This window comes from Diabrotica undecimpunctata, chromosome 2 (genome assembly GCF_040954645.1).
Source record: "Diabrotica undecimpunctata isolate CICGRU chromosome 2, icDiaUnde3, whole genome shotgun sequence".
Classification (NCBI taxonomy): domain Eukaryota; kingdom Metazoa; phylum Arthropoda; class Insecta; order Coleoptera; family Chrysomelidae; genus Diabrotica; species Diabrotica undecimpunctata.
Genome location: NC_092804.1, coordinates 84,493,822 through 84,511,756, shown reverse-complemented (window position 1 = coordinate 84,511,756; position 17,935 = coordinate 84,493,822). Strand labels below are relative to the sequence as shown.

The 17,935-nt window shown below is 31.8% G+C and overlaps 1 protein-coding gene across 2 annotated transcripts in view; it reads left to right on the top strand.

Annotated features, from left to right (window-relative positions):
* LOC140434713 (uncharacterized) overlaps positions 1 to 17,935 on the top strand; it is a 402,091-nt gene that overhangs the window by 205,374 nt on the left and 178,782 nt on the right. For both annotated transcript variants that reach the window (XM_072523176.1, XM_072523175.1), the window contains exons 6-7: positions 15,331 to 15,453; positions 15,989 to 16,243. In XM_072523176.1, coding sequence (XP_072379277.1) covers positions 15,331 to 15,453; positions 15,989 to 16,243 — 378 coding nt within the window. The remainder of the gene's footprint in view (positions 1 to 15,330; positions 15,454 to 15,988; positions 16,244 to 17,935) is intronic.

Genomic DNA, 17,935 nt, shown 5'->3' with positions numbered 1-17,935 from the left:
AAACTTAATAAATAGGAAATAATTAAAATGAAATAAAAAACAAAATAGTTTCACATAACGTTAACACTTATTGCAATATAAATTTTAAAGAAAAACATTAATCTTAGATCAATTTTTATTAGCTAAAATTTTAGGATTGGCTTTGATCAGTTCTTCACATACATGTCTTTTTTGAGGTTTTTTATTTCTTATGTGATTTACAAAAAATAAGGAAACTATCTTCTTTTGGTGTTCTGTCCATTTAATTCTTATAATTGGTTTGCGACTTATAAGGTTTTTTTTATTTTTTGTATTTTATTCCGGGGCAGGTTCGTTGTTTACATCATTATCCAATTCTGTTTTTTCTAACACACTCTGTGGTTCAATTTCCAGAAAATCATCTTCTATTGCAGTTTCATTTTTAAGATCATCTTCTACGTTAATATTGTTACACTTCTTGAAAATTAACTTTATTCAACACCAACAATATTACAATACTTTTTAACTAACTGACAACTATATACTTCAACATTCCAAATTAAAAATACAACTGTCCCCCAACTGTCAAAAACATCTGTTATATATATATATATATATATATATATATATATATATATACAGTCCATCTAATTTACAAACCGTTGCACGTCATTATCTACGTCAGAGATCGAAGTTGACATAGTTGTCAAAGTATAAAAAATTCCTGAATCCATTTTAAATCAAATAGGTCACATAATTATTGCAAAAGTGTACAACAACAGTATACAACAAAATAAATTAATATTTAATGTAAATAAATAGAAACAAAACAAGAGTTAAAAAATAATCTTGTTAAAAACAATTTGAGCCGCTTGTTTAAAAAACAACATAGTTTAATTAATAGTAAATAATAAAAACAAAACTAAAGTGTCAACACCGCAACTGTCAAATAAGTGTTACCAATTTATGCCAAAATTTCACCTTCGTTCGATTACAGTTACAGTATGTTCCGAACAAATGTTGTTCATAAAAACGCTTTATAATGCATTTATACAAATTAATTGAAACATATTATTGTGTATTTCTTAGTTAACATTAATAGAAATCTTTAAATATTATTTCTACTTTCTACGCGCATATAATAAAATAAATGTCTAGTGGCTGTAATGCCAGTGTACTCGGCAAAGTGATTCTAAAAAAGAACACACCCACCGTCTAAATATTTCGTGTTGGTATCATGTGACGTCACGGGCTATGACACCACTGACGTGCAACGGTATGTAAATTGACTGTATATATATATATATATATATATTCTGACGTTCCAAACTTCATTAGATATTTCAAGAATTTTCGATGTCATCTTGAATGTTCTCGAACTACTTCTTCTTTTTCGTCAATGGACTTTTCCTATGTGGGACAAATCTTTCGTAACACTGCTTTTTCCTTTATAGTTATTCGCCTCGAATAACTGGGATCGATTGAAACCAACGGGGTGGATCAGTTCCATGGTATGGAGCTAGTCTCTCGATATGAACTACCTTGGGTTTACGTCTAGCTGAAAACTGGATGCGATAGATTAGATCATTTATTTTCTGCAGGACGGTATACGGGCCTTCCCAGTTTCGTTGAAGTTTCGGACAAAGTCCTTTCTTACGTGTGGGATTGTATAACCATACTGGGTCACCTCTTGCGAAAGTTGTACCAGTAGCATGCATGTCGAGCCTGGCCTGGCCTGGCTTTATCACTTTAAAGCTTCAAACTTTTACGAGCAAATTCGTAGACTTTTTCTAATTTTTCTTTCAAATTTTCAATGTAGGTCGGGGATGAACGTTCTTCTTCGCAGGGAGGCAATCTTCCGAAAATAAGATCTTGAGGAAGCTTCATTTCTATTCCGGTGATCATCATTGATGGAGAATAACCAGTTGCTTCATGTTCGAAACTTCTATAGGCTAACAGGAATAGAGGAATTAAACTATCCCAATATTTTTAATTATCAGAGACAAACATTGAAAGGTATTGACAAACAGTTCTATTATGTCTTTCGACCATTCCGCCTGATTGAGGATGGAGAGGCGTAGTGCGAGTTTTCTTAATACCCAAGATTTTCCTTAATTCTTGCCATAATTCTGATTCAAAATTTCGTCCTTGATCAGAATGTAACTCTAAAGGAACTCCATGTCTTGATACGACTTGTGTTATAAATGCTTCTGCTACTGTAGTCGCTTCTTGATTAGGAAGGGGTACAATTTCGACCATTAAGTACTTGTTCCCTCTCTCTGTCATCGGAAGTGGACCAAGAATATCCACTGCAAGTCGTTCAAAAGGTTCTACGGAAAGATATTGTGCCATTTTACCACGACTTCTTGTTCTAGGGCCTTTTTTACCATTACATAAATCGCATTTCCTACATGAATCTGCTACATCTCGGCGACAATTGATCCAGTAAAATCTGTCTCGAACTCTGGCCAGTGTTCTTTTGACTCCAAAATGTCCTCCAGAAAGGCTGCTATAAGTTTTTGCAACACAATTTTAATGTGTGATTTCGGCAGTACCACTTGTTGAACTATACGTACTCCATCGGGACTTTCCCACTTCCGATATAATAGACCATTGGAAAGATACAGAGATTCTCATTGAGCCCAGTACGCTTTTATAGTTCCACTGTAATTGGTTATTTCCTGCCAAATAGGTCTTACTTCATTTTTAAGCCATTCTCGTATGACTTTTGTCATTATCTTTCTTTTGACTCTGTTTAAGGTTTTCCCGGGAAGTCTGATCATTATCTTCTTCCTGTATAACTGTGGTTACCTGGAGACTTACTTCTTCGGTTATGTTTTCTTTATCTTCAAGTCTTTTACCGTACTGGCATTGTCGTTCCAAACAGGGTCGCCTAGAAAGAATATTGGCATTGTTAGGGAGACGCTTTTTTCTAAAAGCGGGTAGATCCATCTTTCTTAGTTGCTAAGACTACTAGTGAACACCCGGGGCCCAAAGCTTCTTCGATAATATCAGCATTTATCATGTCTTGTATTATGTTTTCAACTTCTTTTTGTCTAGCAAATGGCGATCTCCGTGGCGCTTGACGAATTGGTCTTGCATCTCCAGTATAAATTCTATGTTGAACTAACCTAGTACGCCCTGTAGATTTCTCGGATTCAAAAATGTTGTAGTTTTCATTAATAAATTCGTTAATTTTGTTTAATTCTTTAGTTGTTAAGTGGTCAACATTTTTGATTAATTGTTTCACTAGGCTAGCGTCAACTGGGTTACTGGAAGCTGTGGTACCACCTATATCTAGGAGGCATTGCCCTATCCGCCACCTGGGGAGGCGCCCGATGGAGGACCAACAACCTCTCACGGGATGACACAGAGAGAGAGAGGACTAAAGTGACAGATGTCATAGAAAAAATGACATGCACAAGCCAAATGGAGATGGGCTGGACATGTAGCACGTTTAAATGATGTGGACCAAAAGACTCATAGAATGGAGACCTAGAGAAGATAAAAGACACCGAGGTAGACCACCAAAAAGATGGATAACTTGAGAAAAACAGTGGGAAATTCGGTACAGATGGTACAAGATAGAGAACAATGGAAGAATATGGAGGAGACTTATATCCAAAAGTGGATGCAAAAGGTTGCGGAATGATGATGGTAAGGATACTAGAACTGAGGATGAAGAGATACTTAAACAAAAAAAGTGGTATTAGATAGACTAATAGAACTGACTTAACTAGTTTTTATAAACCAAGTCGATCCTTCGGTCTTTTAGGGAGGCAAATCTATCAATAATATCCTCGTAGAAAGGATGCTTCTGCATAAGTTCATTCAACAGTTCTTTATGAAGTGCGATAACAGTCAAACTGGATAGTCTATCTTGTGAAATAGTGTTTCTTGTAAAAGTTTTTAACCTTTTTAAGCACGAAAAACTTCTTTCTACAGATACACTTGTCGATGGAATTGTCAGAATTAAACAAAACAAATTATAGGCTTCTGCAACAATATCTTTAATTGGTTGTAACTTTATAACCAATTCTTGCAAATTCACATTTTTGTAATTTTCGTCGGCATAAAGAAGGCAGAGCTCACTTTTAAGTCTTTGATGTTTAGTAAATTGTGTGCCATAAAACTCAAATAAATTTTGAAAAGCGTCGGAAGGGAAGGTCAAACTGTATGACTCAAACTTTGTTGTATCTGCTAAGCTTATAAATTTTAATTTATCACAATCCTGAAAACGTATATCCATTTTCATTAAAATATGATCATATATTTCAAAAAATAATGCTCTGTATTGAGTAGTAATTGCATTCTTGCTCATACCATCATCACACCTAAACCTTTTGAAAGTATTAATGACCGTCATTGTGCTTGCTTTTTCAAAAATAGAATTAAAAAAATCTTCATTTCTTTTATCACTTATTAATTGACGAGTTCTCCTTATCTGGTTTAAACAAAAATTAATATCTAGTGTCTTTTTTTGAAGAACATCATATAAAATATCTGTTATGTGAAAAATGTCGCTAAAAACTATTGCTAAAAATGTGAACTCAAAATCATTTAAATCTCTTAAAAAACCTTTATCCAGCTGAACTGATTTGCCGTCTGACTCTTCAGAATTGATTATATTATCAAAAACCTCTTTTAATTTTTCCCAGTCTTCAATAATAACACTGATTAATTTTGAATTAGACGACCATCTTGTCTCTGTAATTGTTGGCATACGTCTAGCCGATGTAGATGCAAGAGCTTACGATCGTTTTGCTGAACTATGAAAAAAAGATGGGATTCCGGTAATAGTTGCAAAAAAAATTCGACATTTTGATATTTTCTTAAAGCTCTGCTGTAAAACAAGATTAAGTCGATGGGCTAGACAATGCACAAAAATTGCTTGTGGGGCATGCGATTTAATTTTTTGTTGAAGTCCATTTAAGTGCCCTTGGAGGGAAAAAATGGACTGTTTTTAATTTCAGTTATAATATTATCATTTATGTAACCAGAAATGCACTCAATTAATTCATTTTGAATTGTTTTTGATTCTCCACTAAAAACATTTTTGATTTTTTCGTAATGATTTTTAGTTTCCAAAGGGCTTTGAACAATTAACAGATTTAATAACTCCTTAAAATTACCCTTGTTACTCGAGTCACTTTTCTCATGTCACTAAAAAGACAACTCTTGTTTGCTGAGGTACAAAACTGCGTCAATAACTGTCCGCAAACAAATCCTGATTAGTCGAACGAATATTTTCATTAAAATTTAGTTTATGTAATCTAGCGTTTTCTTTTAAGGCATCGGCAATCGTATTTTGATTTTGTTCGAAATTTCTAAACATTAATTGTTTTTTTAAATGCTCTCCAGAATCTGCGTGCTTATGCATCGATCTATTAATATTCAAAAAATCAACAAAACCGTCTCTATTCCACACAGATTGTTTATTTGAAAAGAGGAGACATGGCCAACAATACAATTTTTCTAACGCTGTGCTACTACACAACCAATTGAATTCTGTGAACCAAGAAGACTTAATTAAGAAGACTGTTTTTTTAACTTCCTTTTTTAGTCCTGTTTAAAATACTGGTTGGTCGACCATGTAAAAGAACATCCCTTTTATCTTCATTTTTCCAATGCCTAAACGGAGTCTCTAATATATTACACACCAAGTCATTAATGGGATTCATGTCTGTCTAAAATTATTTTTGTCCAAACGAAATCCACGAGAACACTTTATATCCGAAATCCGAAACAAACCACAGAGAAATGTATTAATAAAGTGCACTAAACAAATAAACTTAATACTGTGACTAAACTAAACTTATAAATACTATACTATACACTATACTATATAAAAAATATCTGTATAATAGACTAAATTTCAAAATATTGTCAGGACTTGACAGCAAGTGACACAGGTCAGGACTTGACCGTCAAGTACCTACCGCACCGCTAATAAAGCTAGCTGTCTTTTTTAATTTATTTATTAATTTATTTCAGAATTTAGATATATTAATGTTGCTTTTATTTTTTATTTATTTGTCTCAATTTAATTATATTTTTTTGGTGAACCTCACCTTCACCTACTTCACCTGGCCGGCCGCCGCTGTTGCGGGCTGCAGTTAAGTTTATTGAGGGGCTGTTTGAAAAGGTATTTATTTATAGCCACCACCGGACTAAAAACGTAAAAAACACGTTTTTGGATCTTATTTTCTCTCGTTATACCCGAATTTGCCTCGCTATAGACGGTTATAGTTCAATAGAAATTTCATGGGACATCTAATGTATCTCGTTATAAGCGAAACCTCGTAATAACCGTGTTCGTTATAGAGGGAGTAGAATATATATATATATATATATATATATATATATATATATATATATATATATATATATATATATTGTTATGATGTATTGTTTGTTAATGATGAGCAATGAGTATTTTTAATAATATAATATATAGGGTTTTTATCGCGGTTCTCAAAGAATTAGTTTGTAAGTACTTTTTTAAATTATCTTTATTATATCTATTATGAAACACACATATATATCTAACCTAGCCAATGTAAATTTAAAATAAACTATCTTTAAATTGAAATTCTTATGAAACTAATTAAATTCTATAGACAATGTAAAATTTAAACAAACTATCTTCAAAATTGAAATTGTTATGACACTAACTAAATTATATTAACAAATTTTTGTACCTTTCTGTCACGGAATGCCTAAATGAACTGTTTTCCACTATATAGATTATAATCACAACTCAAATGTCTTCTTCTCAGCTTCGGTTATCCTTGTTTTTGTGAAATTACTTTTTCCAATTATCAGCTTCCAACAATTTAAGATATTTTTCTTGTCACAGCATTTATAAACCACCAAGCAAACCAGCAAACAGCATTTATTTTTATTCTTCTTTTCAATATATCAATATCCAATCACCAAAATATTATTTAATTTTAATATTCAATTAATACTTCTTCCATTATCATCATTTATACATAACATAATTTTTAATCTTCAATAATACCTTCTTTATACTGTTTCCCGATCTTGATTTAACTCACTATATTGAACAATTGTAACTGATTGACTGCCTCTAACTAATTTTCATACTAAAACTGGCCATTATTCATAACTGATTGACTAACTGAATGGACTTTCTTACTAAAACTGCCATCTTGAATCCAAATCACGGGTATTTATATCTTTTTAATCTTCCAGAACCATCTGGTAAGAAATCATGTTCGATTTATTCCATTAAACACATGTCTGAATTTTCTGGAAACAGTATATGTTCAATCCACAGACATAACCATTATTCCCGAATGTTCGACCGTAAACAAAGGTCAAATTCTGCATTCTGGAGAATTCGTTAATTTTCTATTGATAATTTTGTTGACATTTAGGCTTTTCAGATCAGAATATACACTTAAATCATTAACTTAACATTCTAATTTAATAAACTACACATTTTATTATTATAACCCCACTTTATATTCACAACCATTCCTTAAATGTCACTTCAGAGTATGTATATCTGGTTGCCTAGTCACATGGCTCACTTAAATATATCTACCACATTATAATTACTAAAATACAACTTTTTACAATTATTATATGCTAATTTCTTAAAAATGCCCTCACATGAATATATTTTTATAAAATTTTCTAGTATATAACTTATTAAAATAACCAAATACTTTTCATATCTAATATTATGTAGTATCTAATTTATAAATTATTTTCTTTAAACACTAATCATATCAATATTATATATATATATATATATATATATATATATATATATATATATATATATATATATATATATATATGTATTATATATAGAGAAAAGAAGTACGACCGACAATCCGATATAAATTAAGGAATACTCGAAGAGTGGTGGGTTTTTCGGTCAAAGTGGAGAAATAAAAGACAAAGAAGGTGGCTACTTCATCTATTTATTGAAGACGTTTCGCTTTCTAATCAGAAAGCATCATCAGTTCATCTAAAAAGAACAATATGAAAAGCCAAACATCCATAGAAAAGTGATTATAAGTGTGTTACTTCAAAAAGATATGTAGCAGTCAAAGATATTAATTGTGTAAAGAAGCTTACGACAATGGACATTACAAGATTATGTTGTATAAACAATTAATTGGAACTGAATACAGTTTACAAATTAACTCAAACTTAGCACAGCAACAGACATGTGGTAATTGTACATGTATATAAAAAATATGTAAAAACCTTCAGTAAGAAACATTAATTTAAAGAGAACTAAAAAGATCATCAGATGCACTTCCAACAGCATATTATTAGTTAAATTTAATTTTAACTGTAGGTAACATTATTAAATTGATTAAGGTTGAATTCTAGTGATATTTAAAAAAATATATATTGAAGTTACCACTCTTAAGCTTCTCAGTTGCTGTCGGTGAAATGAGACTAGCAGGTAAGACACACGTCAACCAACGAGAAAAGACAGTGGCCTTGAGGTCAAAATATGACAGAACAGCAAGGCGTATTTAAATAGTCTAACTATTTGATCAGAAAAATTATTTCACATATGTAAAAGTAACATTGATAAAATAATCAATAAAATATAAGTTGAATGAATCTAAGTTAAAAAAGTAAGAAAATATTTTAATTTATTTTAATTTGAAATTTTTTAATATGAAAATATGATAGAAAATACACCTTAGGGGACAATTTAAAAGTAAACAACATATTAAGCCTAATTCTGCAATATTAATGCATGATAAATTTGGCTCAAGTTACTAATGTCCGTTCTCTTATTAAGTGCGTTTATGGTGTTTAAGTATTTAACACATGTCCAAAAACTGCCTTTTGACGAGATTACGTTCATTGCCAAGAATCTTAACTTCATTAAAGTCCACTTTGTGTTTAGTGTTAATAGCATGCTGGGCAAGAGCACAAGTATGCTTAGATAAGTTGATATCACTACGGTGTGTCGTAAGACGCCCTCTCAGTGATCTCCCTGTCTGCCCGATGTAGCATGAGTCACACTCACCACAAGGTATGTGATAGATGACATTTACTTGTTCCAGAAAGGACAAGGGTGTTTTTGTTTTAGAAAACAAATTCCTGACAGTCTTAGCATTCTTAACAGCAATTTTAACAGGTACGTTATTCTGTTTGTACAATTTAATAAGTTTTTCCGTAACTTGAGGAAAATAAGGTAGGGATGAGTAATGGGTGGTTGGAGTCCCAAGTACAGTACTAGGCAGAACAGTGTTATTAATGGAATTATTTCATATTATTCTTAGTTGGTCACCATTAGGTATGTCATTTAAAGAGGAACCATAGCTTTGTAAATAAAGGTATTTATTAATGAGGGGGATGGATAGGAATTCTCAATTAGAATATTTCTAAGTAATTGAAGGGATTCCCTTCGATTAACCGGATGTGTCAGTCTATTTAGCCTACAGCTTAAAGCTTTAATTAGGTTTAATTTATAGTTGAAAGGATAACAAGAATGGTAGTTGAGACACCTATTAGAGGCCATTGGTTTCCTATACCAACTTGTGGTTAAGGTGTTATCTCCCATTCTAATGACACGCATGTCTAAGAAGGGAATACTATTTGTGATGGGGTCCTCAAGTTCAACAGTGAACTGTAAGTGAGAATCGAACTCGTTGAACAAAGACAAGGTGGCCTGTATCTTGTCTGGGGCTAAGGCTAATAATAAGTCATCAACATACCGCTTAAAAAAAGGGATTTGGAAATCTAAAAAACCATAACGGTCAGATACTAAATCATCCAATACAAAATTAACTAGGATGGGAGAGATTGAGGAACCCATAGGTGACCAAAAAATTTGAAGATGATATTTGTCATCAAAGACCAAAAAATTAGTGTCAAATACTAATTGCAACAGTTCTGCAAATACATCCCAGGATACAGGACAGTTAGGTTGGATAGAATTCCAATGATTTCTTAAGAAGGTAATAACACTAGAAAAAGGTAAATTAGTGAAAAGAGATACCACATTAAAACTCACTAAAATGTAACCTTGTGGAAGTTCAAAGTTATTAATAAATTCACTAAAGTGAAAAGAATCAACAATATTAAAGTTGTTATTATAAATATAAGATTTTGATAGTATATCAGTTAAAAATTTTGAAATATTAATATTTGGTGAATTGATGGAAGAAACAATCGGCCTCATGCTCAATGTGGGCTTATGTATTTTCAGTAGACAATAAAATCTGGGAGCATATCCATTATAATTATGTAAATATTTTGTAAGTGGTTGATCCATGATCTTTAAGTTTTTTAAGTGAGTAATGAATTTATTTATTTTATTAGTGAATTTAGAGCAAGGGTTGGTAGAGAGAGGTTGATAGTATCTATCATCAACTAACAACGATTGACTCAGACTGAGATATTGATCTCTATCCATGAAGACAGTGGCATTCCCTTTATTACTAGTAAGAACGAGAAGATTAGGGTGGGTTTTTAAAAACGATACCGTCTCTCTGTAAATCTTATCTAACTCAGATATGGGTTGTCTAGGGCGATTAGAAAAATTCAACAGAATATTGTTGGAAAGAGATCTAAGAGATAGAAGGTCAGAATTGTCAGCATGTGACAAAATATTTTCAACATCTGCTAAGATTCTACTAACAGAGTAATCTCTGAAAGTTGGCTGTAAGCCAAATTTAGGACCCAAGCATAACAACTTGAGAATGTCCTGAGGAACCTTAGTATTGGATAAATTTTTAATCCACTTAGGATTAAATGGAATTTTTTTAAATTGGGGAGTGTCTAAGGTATTTAGTTTCTTACGGAGGTGTGCCATAGATTTATGATATACAAAATTAAATTTCTTATGTAAAGATGACTCAAATATGACCAACAAATTGTCAGGAAGGTGATTATCAAGGAAAGCAGTGACATTATTGATTTGAGAAATAATAAACTTAATATCAGTGTGAACCTTAGATATATTGAAATTAAGTAATCGTGCCCTCACCTTATACACAATATCTTATGTGGACCATGTCACCAACGTTGAGGTCCTACAGCGCATGACAAAAGAAAAAGAAGTGCTTAATTTAATTAAACAACGCAAGCTTGAGTACCTCGGCCACGTGATGCGGAACGAAGAAAAATATCGAATTCTTCAACTTGTTATGCAGGGTAAAGTATTTGGCAGAAGAGGACCGGGACGCCGTCGTATCTCGTGGTTGAAAAATCTCCGACAATGGTTTGGGATGACCTCAGCGGAGCTGTTTCGCAGAGCAGTCAACAAAACCATGATAGCCTTGATGATCGCCAACATCCGGACCGGATAAGGCATTGAAGAAGAAGAAGAAGAAGAAGCCCTCACCTGTCTGTTTAAAGCTTAGCTTCTGCGGTATAGTGTGTCATTAGTGGAACCTGATGTTGATGAAAATATGTTGGAAGTGGTGTCTATGATAAATCTTGGGATCTTCTTAGTTTTCCTACACTCAAGAAGGAAGGTTCTTCTTGCTTCTGCTGTTGCTAGTTTGTCGGTTAGACTCGTCCATCTCTTCAGCTTCTTTACTGCTGGTTCTCCATGGATGATCCTGGTGGTGACATAAAACCCCTCTGAAACAGAAAGCATCTTCGAGGTGTTCCTTAATGTATATTGGATTGACGGTCGTACTCCTTTTCTCGATATATATATATATATATATATATATATATATATATATATATATATATACAGATTGAACGAATTTAAAACGGAACATACGAAATCAATGTATTTCGGCTCAACTCCGCTCTAGGTGGTTGGCCAACAAAAGGTTGTCAAATAATTATATTATAAAAATCCAATACTTCAGCGGCTGCTGGATTCTGAATTCATTCAAGAACACGTCAAAACTCCACCCAAATAGGTTGCCTAGAATCACTGAAAACTAGACTAAACAAGCAGTTATTATGCTGTAAAACCACCTATAGCTTCCTTATAGTCCAAGAGATAGAGCCGAAATTTTGAACTGATAAGTAATATGACATTTCTCTATTGGAATATATTCATTGTAACTGGGTTAAGACTTTGCCTTACAGGCGGACGCCCCTCTTGGTACAGGGGGTGGCTATACAGGGATGAAGTTGTAATTTTTTTCGGAAAAATTAGCGATCGATAATATGGCTGAAAATTTGCCCAGAGTAAGATCTTGGTATAATTAGACGAAAGCCCAAAGGGCGGACGCGACAGTGGATACATAAGGGGTGGCGGACAGGGGTGAAGTTGCAATTTTTTGGGGAAAAATTAACGATAAGTAATATGTCCGCCATTTTCATGGCTCATTATTTAGCCCCTAAAAACTCTAAATCCAAAAGGGCGGACAGCTGGGTTGGTACAGAGAGCCATAAAACGGGGTCAAATGTACCACTTGACTGTGCATTTTAGGTCTCGGTAACAATTTTCAAACTGATTTTATTATGATATTTTTATACCGATTGATTTGAAAATTTGTATGCTCACTTCTGTAGAGTTTTCCTCAAAATTTTCCAAAAAAATTTCCGTAAATGAAAATTTTCGTAATTTTTTGAGGTAAAATCTAATTTGTAGAATCCTTTCGATTTTCTGTAAGTTATACCATGATTTTTTTCCAAAAATTTTCAAACGATTTTTCCGATAAGAAAAAAAAATTTAGAAAAACTTTAAAAATTTCGTCATTTTTCTCACTCTCATTGATGTCATCACATTCATCATCTTCGTCACTTTCACTTTCAATAATATCACATTCATTATCTGCTTCATTTTCAATCACTACTTTTCGAACTGATTCTGGCATCTGAGGTCCACTAAACCATTTGAATTTATATGTTTCATCTTCAAGCTCCCAACCATGTTCTTCAACAATCAATTCTGTTGGTACTTTTTTATGAGCATTTGTCCAAATATTTGAAATATAATGAGCTCGCAGTAGATGTTGGTGTAATTCATCTTGACATGGTGGTAAGCTTGAAGCATCGAAATTTTTTAGTTTTTTTTTAAAAGGCTCGTTCACATCATGCACCTTATACTTCCGGTTAAATAGTGAAAATCTGACATCGTTTACTTTTCTTTTTGGAATTGTTCTCGTCAATCCTGTTCCAAAGTGACATATGAAAGTTTCTAAGGTTTCAAAAACTTCATTACAATCGAAGTCAGTTTCACCAAGTTGGATAAAAGCATTTTGATACTTATTACATTTAGCGCATGCGTCTAGAATTACTGATCTAAATGGAACGCGCATCATTATTATTTTAATATTTTAAAATAATAGTGATGCAAAATTAATGTCCAATTAGAATTTGTAAAATTATAATTAACTAATGAAAAAAAAATTCAATCAATTTGAAAGTTAAAAAAAATATGGAAAATATCTACAAATTAAATTTCAAAACTTAAAAAAATGATAATTCCACTATTAAATTGGTTTTTATTAATAATTATTTGTAAAATGTTAAAGGAATTCTACAAATTGAATTTTACCTATTGATAAATAGAAATAATATATTTTGTATTTGATTATTAATGTAATAATAAATCAAATTTTTCTTATATCTGAACAACCTTATTTATGCAATATAAATTTAAAAACCTTTTTATTGTAATAAAAAATAAGTAAAATTACTATTTGTTATACCGAAAATATTCAATAGTTAACATTATAAAATTACTTTAATTTAATAAAATTACTTAACCGGTTTCATAATTAATTTTTATCAATCATCAGATAATTTCAATTGATTATTATATTGAAAATATTTTTTTTTTGTTTTTCATTCTAATATCAAACATTTATTCAATTAAAAATTAATTCGTAAAATATTTATATTTAAAAAAAAATGTGATTTGTAAAGTAAATATGACTAGTTTGAAAAAAAAAACATTATCTTAATATCATTTTAAAACTACAAAATATTCTATAAAAGATTCAGACGATGACGTAGAGTTTTATCAAATGTTTTAGAAACATTGTTTTATTACTGATCAGTACAAAATTTCGGCTCTATCTCTCCGACTATTAGGCAAGCTCCTCTTTCCTTTATCTAAGCCTAAGCAGTCAGATCGATATTTTGAGCGGTGTTGCCAATCTCATTCCTCTAGATGTTTTTCAAATAAGGTGTTAACCATAAAATATTTACAGGAAAGAAAGGAAATAACTACAAACCATTAAGTTTATTTTTGTTATTAGTCTGTTGTAGTAGATTGGTAAATACAATGAAAAATATAGGCAAAGATACGAAGAAGATATCACTCTCAAAAAGATCCGCAAATCGGATTATTACAGATACAGAGACAGATAGTTGAACGATATTTTATACAATGTCTATCACCGGGTATGGATTTATATTTGTCCAAGTTTTATATTGGTCCACTATTTCAAATGCAGTTCAAACAGACATATATTAAATTGTATGTTCCGTTTTAAATTCGTTCAATCTGTATAAGAATTACAGGATATTAGTGACTGTCCATATAAACAAACAACACAGTTTATTAGGGTTGCAGTCAGAAAATTGGCCGGGATGTTAATGAATCACTCTTTTGACTTTTTGTCAAGCTTTCGGAATGGTTTCATTCCTTTTTCAAGACACTGTAATAAGAAAAATATGTAAATATTTATAAAATATCACAAGTCTTCAGTGCAACTTACTAGTCGTTGAGATTATTTGTAAAAGCGTTGACACTCAACATTAATAACACACGTATAAAATATAAAATAATGGACAAAATACATTCTAAAATTTTTAAAATTTAGGTACAGATAGTAAAATCACCTTACTCACTCTTAATCACCCCAATTAAAAATTAAAATCACCCAAGATGGGCCTCTAGTATTTCTTAAAAAGAAATATAATATTAAGTACACCTAATTACTTTTTAATCATAGGGTTTCTTCTTTTTGTTCTCTATGTATCAGAGTTAAAACACACCAGTAAAAGATGACAAACTAAGTTTTACTGTCGGTACCTAAATTTTAAAAATTTTAGAATGTATTTTGTCCATTATTTTATATTTTGTATGTGTGTTATTAATGTTGAGTGTCAACGCTTTTACAAATAATCTCAACGACTAGTAATTGCACTGAAGAATTGTGATATTTTATAAATATTTACAAATTTTTCTTATTACGGTGTCTTGAAAAAGGAATAAAACCATTCCGAAAGCTAGACAAAAAGTCAAAAGAGTGTTTCATTAACATCCCGGCCAATTTTCTGACTACAACCCTAATAAACTGTGTTGTTTGTTATATATATATATATATATATATATATATATATATATATATATATATATATATATATATATATATATATATATATATACATGGGTAGTTTCACATAATTTATTAACTGAATGGATTTTTTTATTAATTTTAGAGGGATATACCAGTATTAGTGTTCGTGAACCACTAGCCAACATTATCGCACAATCGAATGAATTGAAGAAAACAAAACGTGAATTCGTAGATCCACATTATTCCACAGTATCGGATGATTCAGGTTAGTATTTTTACCATTATGAACCCAATATTTTAAACATTTTTTTTGCAGTTTATATTTTATTATGCCCTTTTAGCCTTTTAATTATTATACAATCATATTAAATATTTTTTTCGTGGCACCCATGGTGCAAAATGTCTGCTGGTAGTTACCAGTGATGTTGCTACTTGAAATTTAGTTAATTTTATGCAATTAGTGTAGTAAATGGTCACGTACTATGTTTCTCAGAGGGAAAACGAATGCATAATATTCTGTCACTACCTTTTTTAGTGACTTGAAATTTTTTTTAATTTGGTAGTTTCTGCAAAGGCTAAAACAACTTCTATAATTAGATTTACAGCTTACAAAAGCATTACTACTTAAAACGAAGGAACAAGGAGATATAGGCTAAACCTTTCTGTTTTGAAGTTTGAATGTCGACCTACATCAAACTAATAAAATCTAATAATTATAAATTGCAATTTTTGAGTTGTTGGGAGATTAACTAAATATGAAAATACGATAATATAAATTAATTTATCCTTTTATCTTCTAGACGACGTGTACACTACAATACCAGACCCAAACAATCCTATCTATGCTACTGAAAGTGAAACTTATGCTCGAATACCGCCACTACCGATAACCGTAGAGGTTGAGATGAATCCACCGCCCCCAGCACACTTGCAAATACAACAACCAAACATTGAAGACGAAGTTTACGCATCCCCACCACAGCCACCACCAGTAGATAGTCTAAGACAAGTAAAGGTTCACAATCAGACGAAAACATACTCGCATTCACGTCAAGGTTAGTCTAGCAAGCGTACCTTTTCCTCTTTACTTAAATGGTATATTTTTTAATATTTTTTTGGGAAATAAACGCTTAATATAATAAATATATAATTGAATATTATTTCAATACTTAACAACTTTTAAAACTATTGTTTACGTACTTTTAAATTTATTCTTTCTCTCCAATGGTGCTACAGCCCAAATCGAGCCTTGGCCTCCTCCATACTATGCCTCTAACCTTGCCAGTTCCGCGCCGATATTCTCCAGGTTGTCACGTCTAGCAAATTTTGAGCGTCCGCTGCCACTTCACCCTCCCACTTTTTCCGTGGCCTTTCTTTTGGTCTTGCACCCTGCATTTTACTATCTAGGGCACTTTTTGACCATCTTTTTAAATTTATTACATCATTACAATCTACACTTATTTGCGTCTGTAGCTAGGAAAATTGTCTATAGTAGTTTTTTCGATGTTGTATACTAACCTAAGATAGTGAAGAGGCGCGAATTCTAGGTGTGCAGTGGCAAAATTCTAAAAAATGGGTACAGTATTATAACGTTGGGATATCAATATAGAAAATGTGCAAAAACCGATGTTCTAAATCATGAAACGCAAGTAGTAATTTATGTTTTAAAATTTACAAAAAATTGAGCAGAAAATTAATTTAATTTGTTTTATTTTATTTCATACAAATATTTTAAAATCAAAATTATATCAAAATCAAATCAAAAATCAAAATATATTATATGAAATTATAATTAGTTTATATGCATCTATATTATGGTATACTGCAAGGTTACTACACCCGTCTCTATTTTTAGAGTCACGCTAAATAGGATTTCGGGCCCATGCAAAATATCATACCGAGCGATAAGAAGTATTTACTTTAAAAAACTAGAACTAATCGTCACATTTTAATGAAAAAGCACAATATACAAAAACTGCGATTAGAGTATTTGCGTAGAATTAAAACCTAGCCGAAAACAGGACAATCGTCTTCACCGATGAAACCTACTTAGATTATAGTTACAGTAAAGAAAATAATTGGAGTGATGCAAGCGCAGAATCACTTCGAAAGTGACAGAGGCTTATCATTGTTGGTGCTGGCAATGAGAATGGTTTTGTGAAAGTAAACCTAAGGAAATCACAAACAAAACGTGGAGACTATCACGATGAAATGAATTGTGAAAACTATACGAAGTGGTTGAATTTACTACTCAATAGTAATATAGGTGTTGATAACACACGATATCACAAGAAACAGGAGGACAAAGCTCCTACTTGAAGTAGTAATGTCATCTTTTAAAGATAAAAACATTTTTTTTTGACAAAATATAATAAAATAGTAAAGTTTCACAGTAGAAGTAGAAGGATTCACAGTATCCGAGATACGATTTTTCAAAGTTTGACGCTCACACCATTTTTGGTCCATTTCCCCTATTTTTTCGCAAAGTTTATTCTATAACGTTTTGGAAGTATAGCTTTCTTATCGCGGGCTACGAACGGAGCGGTGAACTCGCACATGGGTGTGAAAAAAATAAAACCGACAGTAATGACTGTCGCGACTGTAACGACAGTAGAAACTGTAGCGCCTGTAACGACAGTAGATACTGTAACGATATATCGCGTGACCACACACTATGTGGAGTGTAGACGCAGTTCCATGCATGTTTATTAATAAAATAAAAAAAAATAAATTAAAATGAAATATAA